The sequence below is a fragment of the Hypomesus nipponensis genome, chromosome 19 (genome assembly GCF_054491055.1).
Source record: "Hypomesus nipponensis isolate SF chromosome 19, ASM5449105v1, whole genome shotgun sequence".
In the NCBI taxonomy this organism is placed as follows: domain Eukaryota; kingdom Metazoa; phylum Chordata; class Actinopteri; order Osmeriformes; family Osmeridae; genus Hypomesus; species Hypomesus nipponensis.
Window position 1 is genome coordinate 6,029,832 of NC_140379.1, and position 15,169 is coordinate 6,045,000.

General features: G+C 43.6%; 2 protein-coding genes across 4 annotated transcripts in view; one reads left to right on the forward strand and one right to left on the reverse strand.

Annotated features, from left to right (window-relative positions):
• Positions 1 to 573: 573 nt before the first annotated feature.
• On the reverse strand, positions 574 to 2,671 carry ddx28 (DEAD (Asp-Glu-Ala-Asp) box polypeptide 28). Its single transcript, XM_084682446.1, has one exon. The coding sequence runs from the start codon at positions 2,423 to 2,425 to the stop codon at positions 749 to 751; it is 1,677 nt and encodes a 558-aa protein (XP_084538572.1). The 5' UTR covers positions 2,426 to 2,671; the 3' UTR covers positions 574 to 748.
• A 3,884-nt stretch (positions 2,672 to 6,555) lies between these two features.
• nfatc3a (nuclear factor of activated T cells 3a) overlaps positions 6,556 to 15,169 on the forward strand; it is a 46,644-nt gene continuing 38,030 nt past the window's right edge. Inside the window, exon 1 of one of the 3 annotated variants that reach the window (XM_084683010.1) lies at positions 6,556 to 7,011. In XM_084683010.1, the coding sequence (XP_084539136.1) occupies positions 6,921 to 7,011 (91 nt within the window). In that variant the 5' untranslated portion in view covers positions 6,556 to 6,920. Of the gene's footprint in view, positions 7,012 to 9,991; positions 10,578 to 15,169 lie in introns of those variants that run through there. The other 2 variants (XM_084683008.1, XM_084683011.1) reach the window with 2 other exon arrangements.

Consider the following 15,169-nt stretch of genomic DNA (forward strand, 5'->3'; position numbering starts at 1 on the left):
ATCAAAATAACTTTGTGTTAGCCTCTCTGTGGCTAATACAGATTTTTAAACCTTTTTTTTTCAGCTTTATTTGACAGAGACAGGAAGTATAGGGGAGAGAGAAGGAAACAGGTATGCAGAAATGGCTCATGCCAGAATCAAACCCTGGGGGATGCGTTAGTGCTTCAGTCTATATGGTACACAGCCTACCCAGTGAGGCACTGTGGTGCCCCAAGATATAATTTTGACAGCCTAAAAGTTTCCTTTTTAAAGTAATTTGCACTGTAATGAGTTATTTGTTATACTGATACAAAGATACTATAATCTGAAATTATTAAGATGTTTTAAGATTTAGTAGATAAAAATAGTCCAAATCTATGCAAATTCCCTTTTTTCCCCATACATAATCCAGACTCAGATTAACCTATATTATGATTGTAACTGCATATTGTTTATACACACCAGACCAGCATTTTTCCTTACAGGTGTGCACCATGACTGTTAAAATGATTCGGAAAAATAACGCCATCTGAAATGATGTAAATGCTGCCACCTTGTGGTTAAATATGAGAAACATTTTGCTAACAACATTGAGAAAATAAAGAGGCATTTTTATGAATACCGTTTTATAAACATGTGTTCAGTTGCAGAGTTTAATACAATACATATAAGTTAATTAATATTCCAAACATTGATTTTCAGACTAAAGTAATGTCATGACTTGCCGAAAAAAAAAAATATTGGTTCATGATTAAGGTAACTGATCTACTTATTCAGTCTCCATCTCTTTGGGGCTTGGTTTTTGGATGGCAGACTCCATGCCTGGAAGGATGGTTCTCCTCCTGGCGGCTGTTTCTATTTGCTGCACCCTCTCCACATCCCAGGGATGGCTGACAAAACTTAGCACTTCCCCATTCTCCACACTGCCCGCCCTGCCCACCCGCCCTGTTCGGTGAATGTAGTCAGTGTGGGACTCGGGAAAGTCATAGTTGACCACCAGACGGACCCTCTGTGTGTCCAGGCCACGAGAGGCAATGTCTGTGCAGATCAACACATCCGCCTGACCTTTCTGAAAGGACCGGAAGACCCCAGCCCTCACTGCTGCGGGCATCTCCCCCTGCAGACGAACATGGCGCACTCCCATTTCCTCAAGGGAGTAGCCAAGCCAGTTGACAGTGGCTGACTTGTTGCAGAAAACAAGTACCCCATGCTTCTCCGGCTCTGCCTGCTTCAGGGCTTGGTGGAGCTCTAACAGCTTGTCAGCTCCCTTCACCTTCAAGAAGGTCTGCTTGACATGGGGCATTAGGAAATGCAACATCTTGCTCTTGATGGTCACTATGCTGCCTAGGTCAGTCACCTGGCTGAGGACATCACCCACACCCCCAGGGAAGGTGGCACCGACCACCACCAGCTGGGATTTGGGGTTGGGTCCACGGGTCTCAGAAGGCTCACTGGCTACCTGAGTGTGGACCAGGATGTTCTCCAGCATGCCTGCAAAACTGGGGTCAAACATGGTGTCAGCTTCGTCCACTACAAAGACCCTCAGTTCACTCAGATCCAAGTAGCGCCTCCGTAAGGCTTTGACCAGAGCTCCGGGGGTGGCCACCAACACATCCGGAGGACCCTTATCAAAGGCTAGCTTGATGTCACCCACTCCCTTCCCTCCTCCCACAGTCTTTACTAGCAAGCCCAATGGGGTACACAAGGTCTTGGCAACAGCTGATACTTGGTCAGCTAGTTCCCTCGCAGGCACAAGAACCACTGAACGAATCTTGGGTGCAGTGTCAATGTAATCCTCTGACTCCTTTTCACTCTGGAGTTTGTGAACAATAGGCAGCAGGTAACTCAGTGTTTTTCCACTTCCTGTCTCTGCAGCGCACAAAATGTTGTGACCTTTCAGGATTTTTGGGATGGTCTGAAGTTGCACTGTGGTGGGGTGCGTTATGTTCATGGTGCTCAAAACCTCCAACAACTCTGAAGAGAGACAAAGGTTTTGAAATGTCACAGATTTCTTCTTTTTCTCGGTTTCCTCCAACTGACACTCACTGACGAAGGACGGGACATGCTGGGTGTTGTTAACGGTGAAATAGTCACCAAATGATTTGTTATGTTTCCATCCTTTGGAGGACAGTACAGGCTGCTCAAACTTTCCAAGGGTATAACTTGCCGACTGGTTCAGCTGAGGATTCTTGCTCTGTATTAGCAGCTTGCCGGGTTTAGTTGTGGCGACTTTGTTCTTGCCCCTGATCTGCTTCACACCTTCGACCTGTTTCTGCATATACCTGGGAATACGAATGACCACCGACTCTTTGCTGGTTGCTGTTTGACAAGCACGGTAGAAACTGATGGTTCCATGAACATGAAAGCAGAAAATATTCTTTGATGCGTAAATGTTGTTAGAAATGTAGGCTCTGGACAATAAATAGGCGATCTTCGCTGACTGCATTTCGATAATGGAATGAACTTCTGCTATCTAGCTAGAAAAAAAGTCCGGAAAACACGTCTACCTCAATTCAGCCAGTGAAATGTTTTGCTGTCGTGCATCATGGAATAATTATCTAATCTTTGTATCTGTATGCCAATTGGGATATGTATTGCATTGCTAGAAATTGGTAAGACAACATAGCTAACATACATGTGTTTGTGGCGATTGATGATGACGTCAAGTCGTCGCGAGCAATGACTCTCCAAGAGTTACCGTCCAGTGTTGTGCCATTCAATGCACGGCTCTCTGGAGAGGCACCCCCTCCGCGGGAGCGCGCGCTAACCACACGAAATCAAAAAGTGAAGGATTTCGTCTTGATATCGCAACCAAACGGAGGGGAGACAGCTGTCTCACATTATACTTTCTTTGTTATAGAATTCAAGAGAACAATTTCGGTTGTCTGTGTAAATAACAGATATTATTCTCAGCACAAAGAAGACGAAGCATTCACTTTTTGATTCCGAGTGGTTGGCGCGCGCTCCTGCGAGGGGGTGCCTTTCATGAAAGCCGTGCATCTGATCGCACAACACCGGCGGATGCAGGATTTATCTCTAGAAAAAAAAAAGAACACAAAACTATGTAAACCCATGATAATTTGGGTTCATATACAACTTTACTGATGTGTCATTACAACCTGTATATATAGGTACTGCCTTGTATACAGCATTGACTTATTTATGTAACATAATTATAATAGTCATGCACAAAAAAGTCAAGCTAGAATGAACTTCTGTGAAGTTTCTTTTTAGATGCCGTTCAAAGCTATGACTTCACATAATCCATCACATAATCAACCCCTTATAATCACTATGCCCATCTGTGTCAGGTACAGCTTCAAACAATGCAAACAAAAGCATTTTCTTGGCTGCCGGGTTTTGAGCCGGACCATTCCTAACTCCTCTCATCCCCGTGCATCATATAATCTTAATATTGGCCAATGGATAGTCTGGCTATTGTCATGAATCAGCAGAAGCAGTCTGACCTCCGTTCTCAATAACGCTGTATGCTAAATGGGTCACCATTGGTAAGAGCAGTGTCATCGACACAATTGTCAGTCCACGTCCATGTGACACCAAACTCTGGCCAAGTCCCCAGGGGATGACAGCCAAAGGACCCCAAGTTCAATGTACTTTGTTCAATGTAAAATATTGGCCACAGGCAAGGTACACCTCTGTATCTGATTAGATTGCTTCCAGCTAAAGCCACATCTTTTAATGTGCAGTTCTCTTTGAAAATGCTCCCATGGAACAATCAGAACATTGGGTCATGCATTTTCTGAGAGAACATCATCCTAGGAACCTGTCTGTGGTGCAGTGCAACCCCCATCCTACTGCACCCCACCCACCCTAGACCACCACACCACCCTGCACCAAAGTGGATTCAAAGGCAGGGGAGAGGGAAATACCCATGTAGGCTCCCAGTTTCAGTCACTTTAAGTCCAAGATAGCTTCCGATCTCTCCAGCCATGTGTTCATTGGGCTGTGACATGTATTGATCCTTCATCAGGCACAGATCCCATGTGATGAATGAATTGGCAAAGCGATTGATTTCCTGTTGGCTTTAGAACATCACACATATGCTTTCAGTAATAGGGTGTTGTTGTCACGTGTAGGTTTATGTAGCCTTGGTAACTTCTGTTTAATTTCCTTCTCATAGGAGACCTTTAGAGCTATTTCTATGAACAGCCAGGAGAGGGCAGCATATAGCAGGCCAGGAACAACACAATGTTTAGAACCCTTGTTCAACGTAGACTCTACAATCGTGGCATAAAGAGTAGATTTTTGTCTTACTATATGTTCATACAACCACTACGTTAACGTTGGAAATACCATAAATGCAGGCAAAATCAAGAGAGGATTTATCCTGTTGCATACACAGTTTTGAACTAATTAATTTAGATACATTAACTAAGTATCTCTTATTAAGGTATTTGATCAGTTGATCAGTGTTCTGTTCATTAGTTTGCTTTTGTTGCATTTCATTTTTGCAGTTTTTGCAACTTAAACCTCAATCCTTGAAAGAGTGACACCTTTCAAACAGGACCAGTGCGGGGGTAGAGATTGTTTTGCCTCACAACTTTCTTTACAAGAACTAACCACATCTACACCCTCCCACACAATCTGTGGATAATGTTCTTTATCTTCTTCCTTTAAAGGTCATCAGAGAAAATAAGAGATACCTGAATTGAACAGAAATTGGTCTGAAGACAGTGATGTAGAAACAAGCAATATTGACATATTCCAATGTTTAAGAGGGACACAATGTTATCATACTGCCATAATACTGTTTTTTAAAATGTTATAACATTTAACTGTTTTACATTCACATCTGTCTTGTTCATCTATATTGGTCTGGCTTCAAAGTTATGTAAATAAAACAAATGTGAAATATATGAATAGACATGAAGGAATTGAAAGGGGAGTGATTAATGCTAATGATGAATAATTAACAATAATTTGATTCATCTCACAGTTTGTTGGTCAATAACTGCCATTTTCGAACTAAAATTCTTAATAATTATGTACAATATTTGTCAAAATGATCCATATTTAACATCTGCATCAAGAAAGATAGAGAAGTATTCTGTTTAGTATAGGTAGCTGACAAACATAGACAAAAGTCACATTTCCTGCTGGCAATAATCCCTTTATTAAAAAAAAATATTGGTTCTAATGTAATGTTTTGCATTTGTTATTGACTGTTGATGACAGTTAGATGTAAGACCTTGTGTTTGGAAATGAAGACCACAGGAAATGTGATATTGATGCTTTTGCATGCATTTGTGAACTTCGTGTCTGTACGCCCACATGCTTCTTTTTTCACTCTGCTGTGTGTTCCCTGTCACCATTACACGATAAGATGGTTCTGCCTGCTGTGTATGCAATTTGATGTCATAAGGATAAAGACATTTTTGGACAGAAGTACATCTGTACGTTCCAGTTTTGGCCATCAGAATTTAGCGAAGACAGTATCACAAGAAAAGTTAATCAATTCTACTGCTCCTAATTTATTTAGTGAAATTGGCATTTATTTTTATTTGTCTACATACTTTCACCTTCATCCATACAGTTTGTGCTTGTGTGACTCACAAGTCGGCAACGTAATACTTCATTGTAGGACTGCTGTAAAGAACATAGAGTAGAAAGAGACATATGTGTTCTTTTAGTAAGTATCTAATAGTATGCCCATCAAAGATCCACATCTGCTTGTATTGTTGGAATAGTTGCCTTCAAGTACATTGCTTGAAGGCAACTATTCCAACTGCTTCTTACATACGACCTGCAAACAGATGGCTTTACTCTGTTACTCTGTTCTTCTCACAGATTTGCTCTGTATAAGAACTCACAGCTTTCCACTTTGTAATTTGCAAGTGTGCATAGCTCCAGACTGACCTCTAAGTGACCAGAAGAGGATCAAGAGGTTAAGAGTGCATCGTGTTATTATAGTTTCCAATCTGGCCTTGGCTTGTCTCCTCAAAATATAATGTTAAGAGAGGTGAGACATAGCTGGTATAGTCAAATTGTCAATGGTTTGCAGACAAACAAATAAAAGTGAACTGAGAAATGATTGGAAAATATATACATAACACAAGGACCAAAGGTTTTGACCAGACCGTAACCGGTCACCAATTTCAGATTTCACTCTCATGACCCACATGACACTTTAAAAAGGGATCATTCTGGAGTCAATATTGCCCATAAGATGTACATTCATTAAAACAAGGATTTAAGAGGTTAGTTTGTAGAGTTATACTAGGCACCCATGGGTTGACTTTCCTCCACTACTAATGGCGCACACATTTTGTATTTTTTTTAATCAACCCTAATAACCGATTTCAGTCATTTGGCAGTACATTGTTGTCAAACTGTTGCTCCTACCAGCAAAGCAAGCAAGCATAGTTCGGGCAACTGGCATGTTGTTATAGTTTAATACTTGAAATACCATCAAAATAGACATCCAGCATATATTTAAAGATATTTAAAGATAGATACGTGTGTGCGTGTGGCGTGCGCGCGTGTGTGTGTATGTTCTGTTGTCTGTCTATCGAGTTTGCTGACGTCACTGCTGGAACTGCCCTGTCACGCGCTGTTAGTAGAAGTTGGGATAGAAGCTCCGGTAGAGAGAGAGGGGCAATTTTACCGACAACCTTGTCCCTGTCTTGTTGACACCAAACATCTATATATCAATTTCGCGCTTGTGTGGTTTAAAGAACACGTGCGTAGTAGGTCAGACTATTACGTGTAGGAATAGAAACGTCGGGGAGTGAGCACATTTTGGATTTGTATTCAAGGAGGAAAACTAGTCCAACGTTCGCTAGTCTCTAGAATTTTATGAGCTAAACGAAAAGTTTGGCTTTCCATTTAGTAAATGTTGTGACAAAGCCCACGGAAGAGTTTTGCGCTAGCCGTCGAGTGACGGATCAACCCGAGCTGTCAAACCCGAGCTGTCAACCCCGATGACTACTGCAAACTGCACCGGTAATGAGGAGTTGGACTTCAGACTGATGTTTGGAGAGGACGGGCAACAGCAGTCGCTAGGCCCCGCAGGTCAGTGTGTTCCCCTTGTTCAAAATAGTAGGGCAAGTATAAACTCACTAGGCACAGTTTTCTACAACTACTACCGAACTTAGCTAGCCTGTTGTATACAGTAGGCTACAACTGCCAACTCACATGCAACTATTGGTTGCAACACGCTACCAGTTGCGTACATCTGAACAAATACTTTGTATTTATTTATCATAGATTTTTTTTTTATTAAGTCGTGTTACACATAGGCCTAGTCACATTTAGCAGTAAACAACATCGCAACAGCAGTCAGTTTGTACCCTAATGCATGGCCACTAGATAATAATAAACTGGCGCGTTTTGCCTATAGCCTACTAATAATCGCGCGGTATAAATTATACTACCCCATAAAACATCTGAAGGCAAGTATTGTAGTAGCCTACTATAACAGTAAATGTTAACAATGATGGTGTTACTCAAAATACATAACCTGAACTAAATCGACATTTCATACGACAGAAGTGAACACATTTCTGCCAGAATATTACTGCCCGAGAATCGTTTTATTTTTTTCATTTGTTTTTAGAATTTAGGAAAGTGTAACATAAAAAGACAATCAAAAAATCTAAAACTTGTTGGAGCAGTTTAACATCTATGTTATGCTATTTTATAGAATTTATAATCTATCAGTAAAAGTAATTTGGATTAAAATTATTCTGGTGAATTCCCCTCTGGCCGACACGTTAGAACAAAATCTCTTCTCAGTGCTTGACAGAATTTTACTTTGACCTTCTTATGAATAGAACGTATTCAATCTGACAACCATTTTCAACGCAGTAAGACCTTATTTATATTGCACATTTCATACAATAATTGCAGCTCAAGGTGCTTTGCATAAAATCAGTAGTGACAAACCAAACATTGGACGTTGTATTATTAGAATACTAATAAATGTGTCACCTTGCAGACTCAGTAATCTGTTGCAGCATGACCTTAACAGGACCCAATATCTACCTGCCATCGGTATAGTGATGTGTGACAAACAGCCTGACCAAGTGGGCATATTTGAATTCTGGTGATGCAAAATACCAAGAGCTGAAATGCATAGGGATATATAGGCTACTATTTTGATTGTTTGAAAGTAATAGGATCTTTTAGGCGTGAATAGCTTAGTAATTATTCTAGGTATTGGTACAATAACAATATCACTCTTTTTACTGCTTTTAATTTAGGCTAAAGCTTTGAGCGGGACCCAACGTGACTGCTTCTACTAGCATATGGTCTGAGCTTGAGCCGTGGTATTTACTACTGTATGCTAGTCAGAACTTGCATCTAATTTCTCTGCTGGGTATCTGGTACTTTCTAAAGTTGGTGTAGTCTAAGCAAGACTATGTGACATTTGTTTAACAACAACTTTGTCTGAAACTAGTGGTGGAACTAAATATATTGAATCAATTACATGTGTAGTCCTTCAGCTGCAATCAATGCAGAGTTAAGGGTGTTCTTCTCATGGTGCTCTGGCAAATTCCCGAACCAATGTTGGCAAAAAAACTTCAACCAAATTTTCCCCAGATTAAAAATACCTTTAATTTGGAGAGAGAAGTGAATAGGAAAAAGTGACGTTGGAATAGGCATAAGAATAAAAGTGTGCAAGCGGGTTTAATCTGGTTGGACTGAATGGTTTTGCCTGTGCCTATACACATGAATAACTGGCGTGTAACACAGCATCTTACAGCCAGTGAGTTACAGTTGCAGTAGCACTCCAAAGCCAAATTGGTTCCTCTCTCTTCTGCCCAGCCTCAAGTCATGGCTCATTCTGCAACAATACCTGGCAGCCTCCTGTATTATCTTAGTTTTTAGTTAGCACCGGGTGATTACTGATTTTTTTTTTAAATAACCTATATCACATGTCAACAAACTGTTTCATCCCTATTTAACCCAACCCACTGAAGAATGTGTTCCACAGTAGTAGGCTATGCTGTCATCATATCATTGGATAGCTGATATTGTACAAGTACTACAAGATATTATATGAGCATTCCTTAGCAGTGACAAATGTTTGTCTCTCACCACTTGTGCTTTAAGTCATCTTGAGTTAAGACATGCTATGTTTGTTGAGGTAGGCCTAGACTATTGTCAAAGTTTTTGTAAGACCTGTTGTGAAAGCACCTGTGCCTACGGTGACCCACCCCATTCCTACCCATACTTCTCTGACGTACTATGGTAAAAGCAGACCTGGCTACAACCATGTTGTACAATGTTGGACTATTTTTTGCCAAGGTAATTCATGTTTCATGGAATAGTAGACGTGCCTTGTTGAAATAAAATGGTTACTTTTGATATCATGTCTTGATCATTTCAGTGTATGAAAGTCGTATTGTTAAGCCAGATGCATGAGAGTTGGCAACTGTGACATATACTGTAGGCCTACGGTAGAATGTATTTACAGTGTACAGGGTATTATACTGTAATGTATAAACATGCAACACCTTTTAAAAGACTACAGTACGAATAGACCTTCCTGGCAAACTGGCATGGTGATGTGGCACAGAAGGTGGCAGAATTATAGGCCTGGGGGGTCAGTGGACTGAGAGGAGAAACGGCCTCATTGGGTGGAAGGCTAGAGGTAGTGTAAGGGGAAGAAGTGCCCTCTCTGGGTTGTAGAGGATCAGGGCTCCAGTAGAGGTCTCTGGCTCTGTGCCCAGACATGCCATGTGGGCTTCAGATGGCAGTGGAATGAAAGAAGGGGCGGGAGTGGGGGTGGGGCATATGTGGACGGCTCTCTCGCTCCTGCAAGGAGAACTGGAACGGGAAAGAGTTATCTCTCTCCTTGTCTTGTCCTTTTTCTACCCTATTTTTGTCACCCTGCCCCTCTCTCTCTCTCTCTCTCTCTCTCTCTCTCTCTCTCTCTCTCTCTCTCTCTCTCTCTCTCTCTCTCTCTCTCTCTCTCTCTTTTTCTTTGCCGGTTGCTTTCTCTCACCTCCTGGGGCCAGTCTGGCAGCTCCTAGTCTGTCATCATAGCAGAACTGAGCTGTGCAGGCCTCGACAAGGACCACCAAACCACCTCTGTTTCTCTCTCTTTCTCTCACTCCTTTCTCAGGCTATGAGAGACCACCGTTAACTGTGAGTGACTGATCTAGCCTAATGAAGTCTCCAGATGCCAGCTTAGCATCTCCACTTAGCTAGAATCAGGTTCGATCATTGGCTCGGGTGGAAGCAAGGATGACATTTTGGCATACTGTAACGGAATGCTGTTTGAGAGTTTGATGTTGAAACCTAGTATTATTGAGTCATAGATGAAAGTCAGTGATGAAATCCTGCATGTGACAAGACAGTTAGAGAAAGCTACTCTTTGGCGGTTCTAGCTGTTGCTCAGTGTCTGGACTCCTGACTCGGACTGTCTTGGCCGTGGGAAAGACTGAAATTACATCGCTCTCATGGTGGACTATTTTGAGCTCCCAGAGAGAGTGGCAGAGGGCAGGCGGCAGGTTTCAGAGCGCCGTTAGAGCAGGAGTCCCCGAGCAGCGTCTGAAGTTGTCCAGTCTGAGCACCGCTTTACCGTCTAACGGGTGTCAGCAGCGGAAGAATGCTGTGTGCCACGTCACCAGGTGAGTGGCTGTGGGCTCCCAAACACCGCCCAGGTGTGTGTGTGTGTCTGTGCGAACGATCAGAGCAGGCTACATAGTCCATCCTGTAGTGTGTCTGAGTGAAACAAGATAAGAAGTAGAGTTGGTGAATAAAGAAATGTCTTGTGTACACTAACATTTACTATTTGTTTGTTGAAAATCGTATTTAGAAATTGAGGAGGCAGTACTTCAGCCAATGCTAATGTGTACAGTGGAGTCATTAGTACAGGGCATTGCCCAGAAGCTCTGTCAGTGAGTAATTCCCTGTACTGAACCCCATATGTTTCACAACGTAGCAGTTCTAGACATGTGTCTTCAGTAAAACTCAATTTGAAAGGGTAGTGGGAGGCCATAGCAGTACAGTAGCTGCGCCCATGACACTAAGTCCTTACCTGGTTCAGTCCACGTGGCCGAGAATCAAGATGAGTCCACCTCAGAGGTCTACACGTGGGGCTAACTCAGCATGCGGGTGCCCCCTAACCCCCGAGGGTTCCATCTCCCCTGAGTGATGAGAGAGACGTTTGTTTCCCGGGGTGAGACACGAGCAGCAATGTGTGGCATCTGTCTAGTTTAAATATAGTTTAACTCGAGCCACCGCTGGTTGCACTGTAGCAACAGGCTACAGGGACGTTGCACCAGAGAGAAAGTCGTTGAACTCTCATTTAGGCTTTTCTTTTTTGGTCCTCACTGCCCCCTCCTTCCCTTCACCCCTCTCCATGTTGTGTTGAGAGGCGGGGCCTGTTGCACCCAGGGTAGTATCCCACTTTATTTTAGGCTGTGCCTCCAAGCTCAATATCTATTAGTCTAATGCTCAATATTGGCACCTCTAGCGTGTGCAAGTCATTTGTGTTCTGAAACTACGTAGCCCCACTGTGATAACAGTCAGGGTGCTTCTTAGATTGTTTGTTGATTGGCTAAGTTTGTTGATCCTATCCCGGGTCTTGTCTTATCATGATTGGCTTGTCTCAGGAAACTGATGTACAACAGTTCAAATTCCATGCAGTGTGTAAGTCTAGGCTTAATTCTTTTGTTTGTTTGACTTTGTTACTCTAGCCTTTAAGATGAAATCATTTGACGACCTGATGAACGGGGAGTAACAGTTTGTTGTTGTTTGGGGAACTCCATGGCACTCCACAAAGCCAGGCCTACGTGTTCGTTATGGTCTTCTTGCAAAAGCTGCCAGACAGAAACATGTGATACCGAGATGTCACATTGTGTGTGTGTGTGTGTGTGCGTTTAGACTTCAGGCATTTAGCGGGGGCCTGTAAAGTATATTGAAGAGGCCCCAATGAGCAAAACAGAGGTCTCCTTAAGCTGCTCACAGCCACAGAGTCAGGGCTACAGCCTCGGCCTGTATCTACCCAGGGACACACTACTTCCTTCCTATTCACAAGGTCCCTAAGGCACCCCGTTTCCCATCTCTCGCTGCCTTCCCCCCTCCCTGCTTGCCATGGTTGCACAATTCACTCAGAAGCCCTGCACTGCTGTTACAGTAGTGTAATTAACCTGGGAGAGGGAGGTAGAGGAGGGGGGGGGGGGGGGGCAGGTAGCAGTGGCTGCTGGGAAGGGAAATGAAGATATAGTGAGTCTGGTTAAGACACTCCAGTTTGGATGGAGTTGGTGCAGGGGAAGAGGTGAGAACATGTTGAGAGTTTATTTTTTGAATGCTAGTAGGTTAGTTGTTGGTACTATTTTGAATCCAAACAGTCATTTCGGTAGTATTTTTCTTTATAAAAAGGAAATTGTTGAAAACATAATTACTGAGCTAAACAGACCTTTTGAGCCTCTTATTTTGCTTCTCACTGTATTTGTCAGTTGGATAATAGACCTATTCAGTTGCTCTGCACTTTCCCAGACTCACTGTTTGCAAATGTCAATGTCAATTTCTCTCCCGCTCTCTCTCTCTCTCTCTCTCTCTCTCTCTCTCTCTCTCTCTCTCTCTCTCTCTCTCTCTCTCTCTCTCTCTCTCTCTCTCTCTCTCTCTCTCTCTCTCTCTCTCTCTCTCTCTCTCTCTCTCTCTCTCTCTCTCTCAAACACACACACACACACACACACACACACACACAGACAGACACATACTCAAATGCACACAGGACTCTCCCTCTCTATTTTTTTCTCTTTCTATTTCAAACTCTCTCTCCCTCTTTCTGGTTCGCTGTCTGGTTCAGGCACATGCACAGTCAGTTGTTTAAATGTCACCCCTGCGAGCAGTAGCCTCTGATGTTATCTTCTCTGGGTTACCGCAGGCCTCTGGACCAGCCTGTGCTCACCACTACGCACCTCACAGGGCAATCATTTAATGTGCTGTGGCTGTGCGTTCGTCCTGACTTCTGAAAAAAATAACCTACTATTTCGCAACTGTCTATCAATCTTTCTCACTGCTTTGGTTATAATACAGAAAAAAAACAAAAACAAGTAAGAACACTTTTTTTGTGCGGTTGATTTCTAATTGTAGGATAATAGCTTGTGCACATGATAGTTGGCGTGTGACTAGAGGGCACTGGTCATGTATTTTAGACCCTATGTTAATATGGGCTGAGCCAGCCGTTGCTGGGTGCAGCTTGGGTGTGGTAAAGCAGAGCAGGGCAAGATAAAGACATATGAGCATAACGGTAATGTGTATGTTAACAATAATTAGCGACTTTTGTAACATTTTCTAAGCAGTCAAAGATATCCGTAGCATCAATACATATTGCATAAATATTTAGCTTACTCTCCACACACCCCACCCTTTCAGTCATAGCTACACACACACACACACACGCACATAAACACACAAACACACACACACTTGTTCAACAGTAGGTCTGGCCTCAACCCCTTCTTCAAGCTGCAGGGCCACAGGTGTATGCCAGCCCTGGGAGTATGTGTGTGAGTCTGTGTGCGTCACAGAGTGTTTAGAAGAGGAGGCAGCCAGCCAGAAGCTGTTCTTGGAAAGAACAGGAGGAAGGAATTAAATTGGTTATAAAGCTACCCTCAGTGCTCTTAACGATGGGATGCATCAGAACCAATTTCCCAAAAGTAGGTTAGAATTTTTGCTGGCACAGATGATAATGATTGGGTTAGTCAACTTCCTTAAAAAGTGATAAGTGACAAAAGTATTATTGTGGCGAGAGGGCCGTCATTGAAGTAGCCAGAAGCACTTGAACAGGGGAAACTTGCCTGCTGAAATCCTGGAGCAGGGGGGGGGGGTGAAAGCAGAGCCGTTTCTAATCAACCTGCCTCTCCTAACAAAGGGAACCCAGGCTTAAGTTACCCCAGCTCACACACACACACACACACATCCTACAGTACCCTGTATAGTATTAATGAAGGAAACGTCATTGACACAAAAAAAAAAGTCTTGACAGGACTCTGACACGGTTCTTCAAGTCCAGAGCAGAAAAGTAGGATGAGTAGAGAGCGGAGTGGGAGGGGCGACAGGGCCTGCTATGTAGTTTCCCCTGCTATGTAGTGTCATGTCCCCCCCCCCCCCCCCCCCCTTTGTGTGTGACGTGGGTTGGATTCAGGATTTGGTCCGTGTCATAGAGCCAGCAACCGCAGACTGGGGCAGCCTCCTCCAGTTGCCATGAGGGCAAGACGCAGCACACCTCCGTGCCAGTGACCAGTGTCTCCACCGGGGCGATTTCCAGCTATTATTAGCTTAGGAACAGCAAAGCCGCTTAGAGCTCTTTATTTAACCGGATCGGCAGTCTGATGTGTGGGCACTTCACTCGTGTATGACGCACTGTGTTGCCAGGTGGAGCAGGGGGCTTCTTGGCATTGCTGCAGCTGTCTGTGACCCCCATTCACTAGCCTGGTACCGTACGAGGCCCAGCTTAACCCTACCAAAATAGGAGGCTCTTGGGCCAGTAACCTATTCCCTGCTCATAGTTGGGGGTCAGATTTAGCCCTAGCAACATCTTACTGTGTGTCTGTTCCACATGACGCCTTCCTCTGTCTTTCCTCTCAAGCCGCTTTACTGAAACGCCTCTCTCTGCCTTTCCTCTGAAAGCAGGTGGTCGTGGTCTGGCACTGACAGGGTGCTTTCCAACCCAGCCTCCAGCTGATGAAGCCCCTCACCAGGTATTAGGTGGCTGGCTAATCTTGGCCCATTGGAGGCGTGGGGGTGGGGGGTTAGCCAAGGGGAACTATCCACCCCCTTCCCGCCACCCAGTCGGACCCCCCCACCACATGCCCTTTCCCACATCCCCTCCCTTCCCCCAGAACCAGTGTGAAGAGTTCTGGGCATCGGCAGAGGGAGTTTGCATCCGTCATCTAAGGATCTAGAAGGGTCTAGACAGAGACCACATGGGTTACCACCACCATGCCATAAAACATTCTTCAAAGGAGCTCTCAGACTGGCCAGAGGAGCTTTTACACATTCTCGAGCGCACAGGAAAAGTGCACACTCATAGTTTATTCATACGTAGACATTGCGATGATTGCTCAAAGTATGTAGCATTTCATTGACAGGCTGTCGAGGCGGTTGAGTGATGTGATTCTAATCAAAAATTCAAAAATGCTGAATTAAGTTGAAGTTGGATCTGTAGAATATTGGATCAGTAGCTGTCTGACGAGACTCATTCCATCTG

Excerpts from the sequence above, each read along its gene's own strand:
- ddx28 (XM_084682446.1), bottom strand. The coding sequence starts at position 2,425 with ATGCAGTCAGCGAAGATCGCCTATTTATTGTCCAGAGCCTACATTTCT.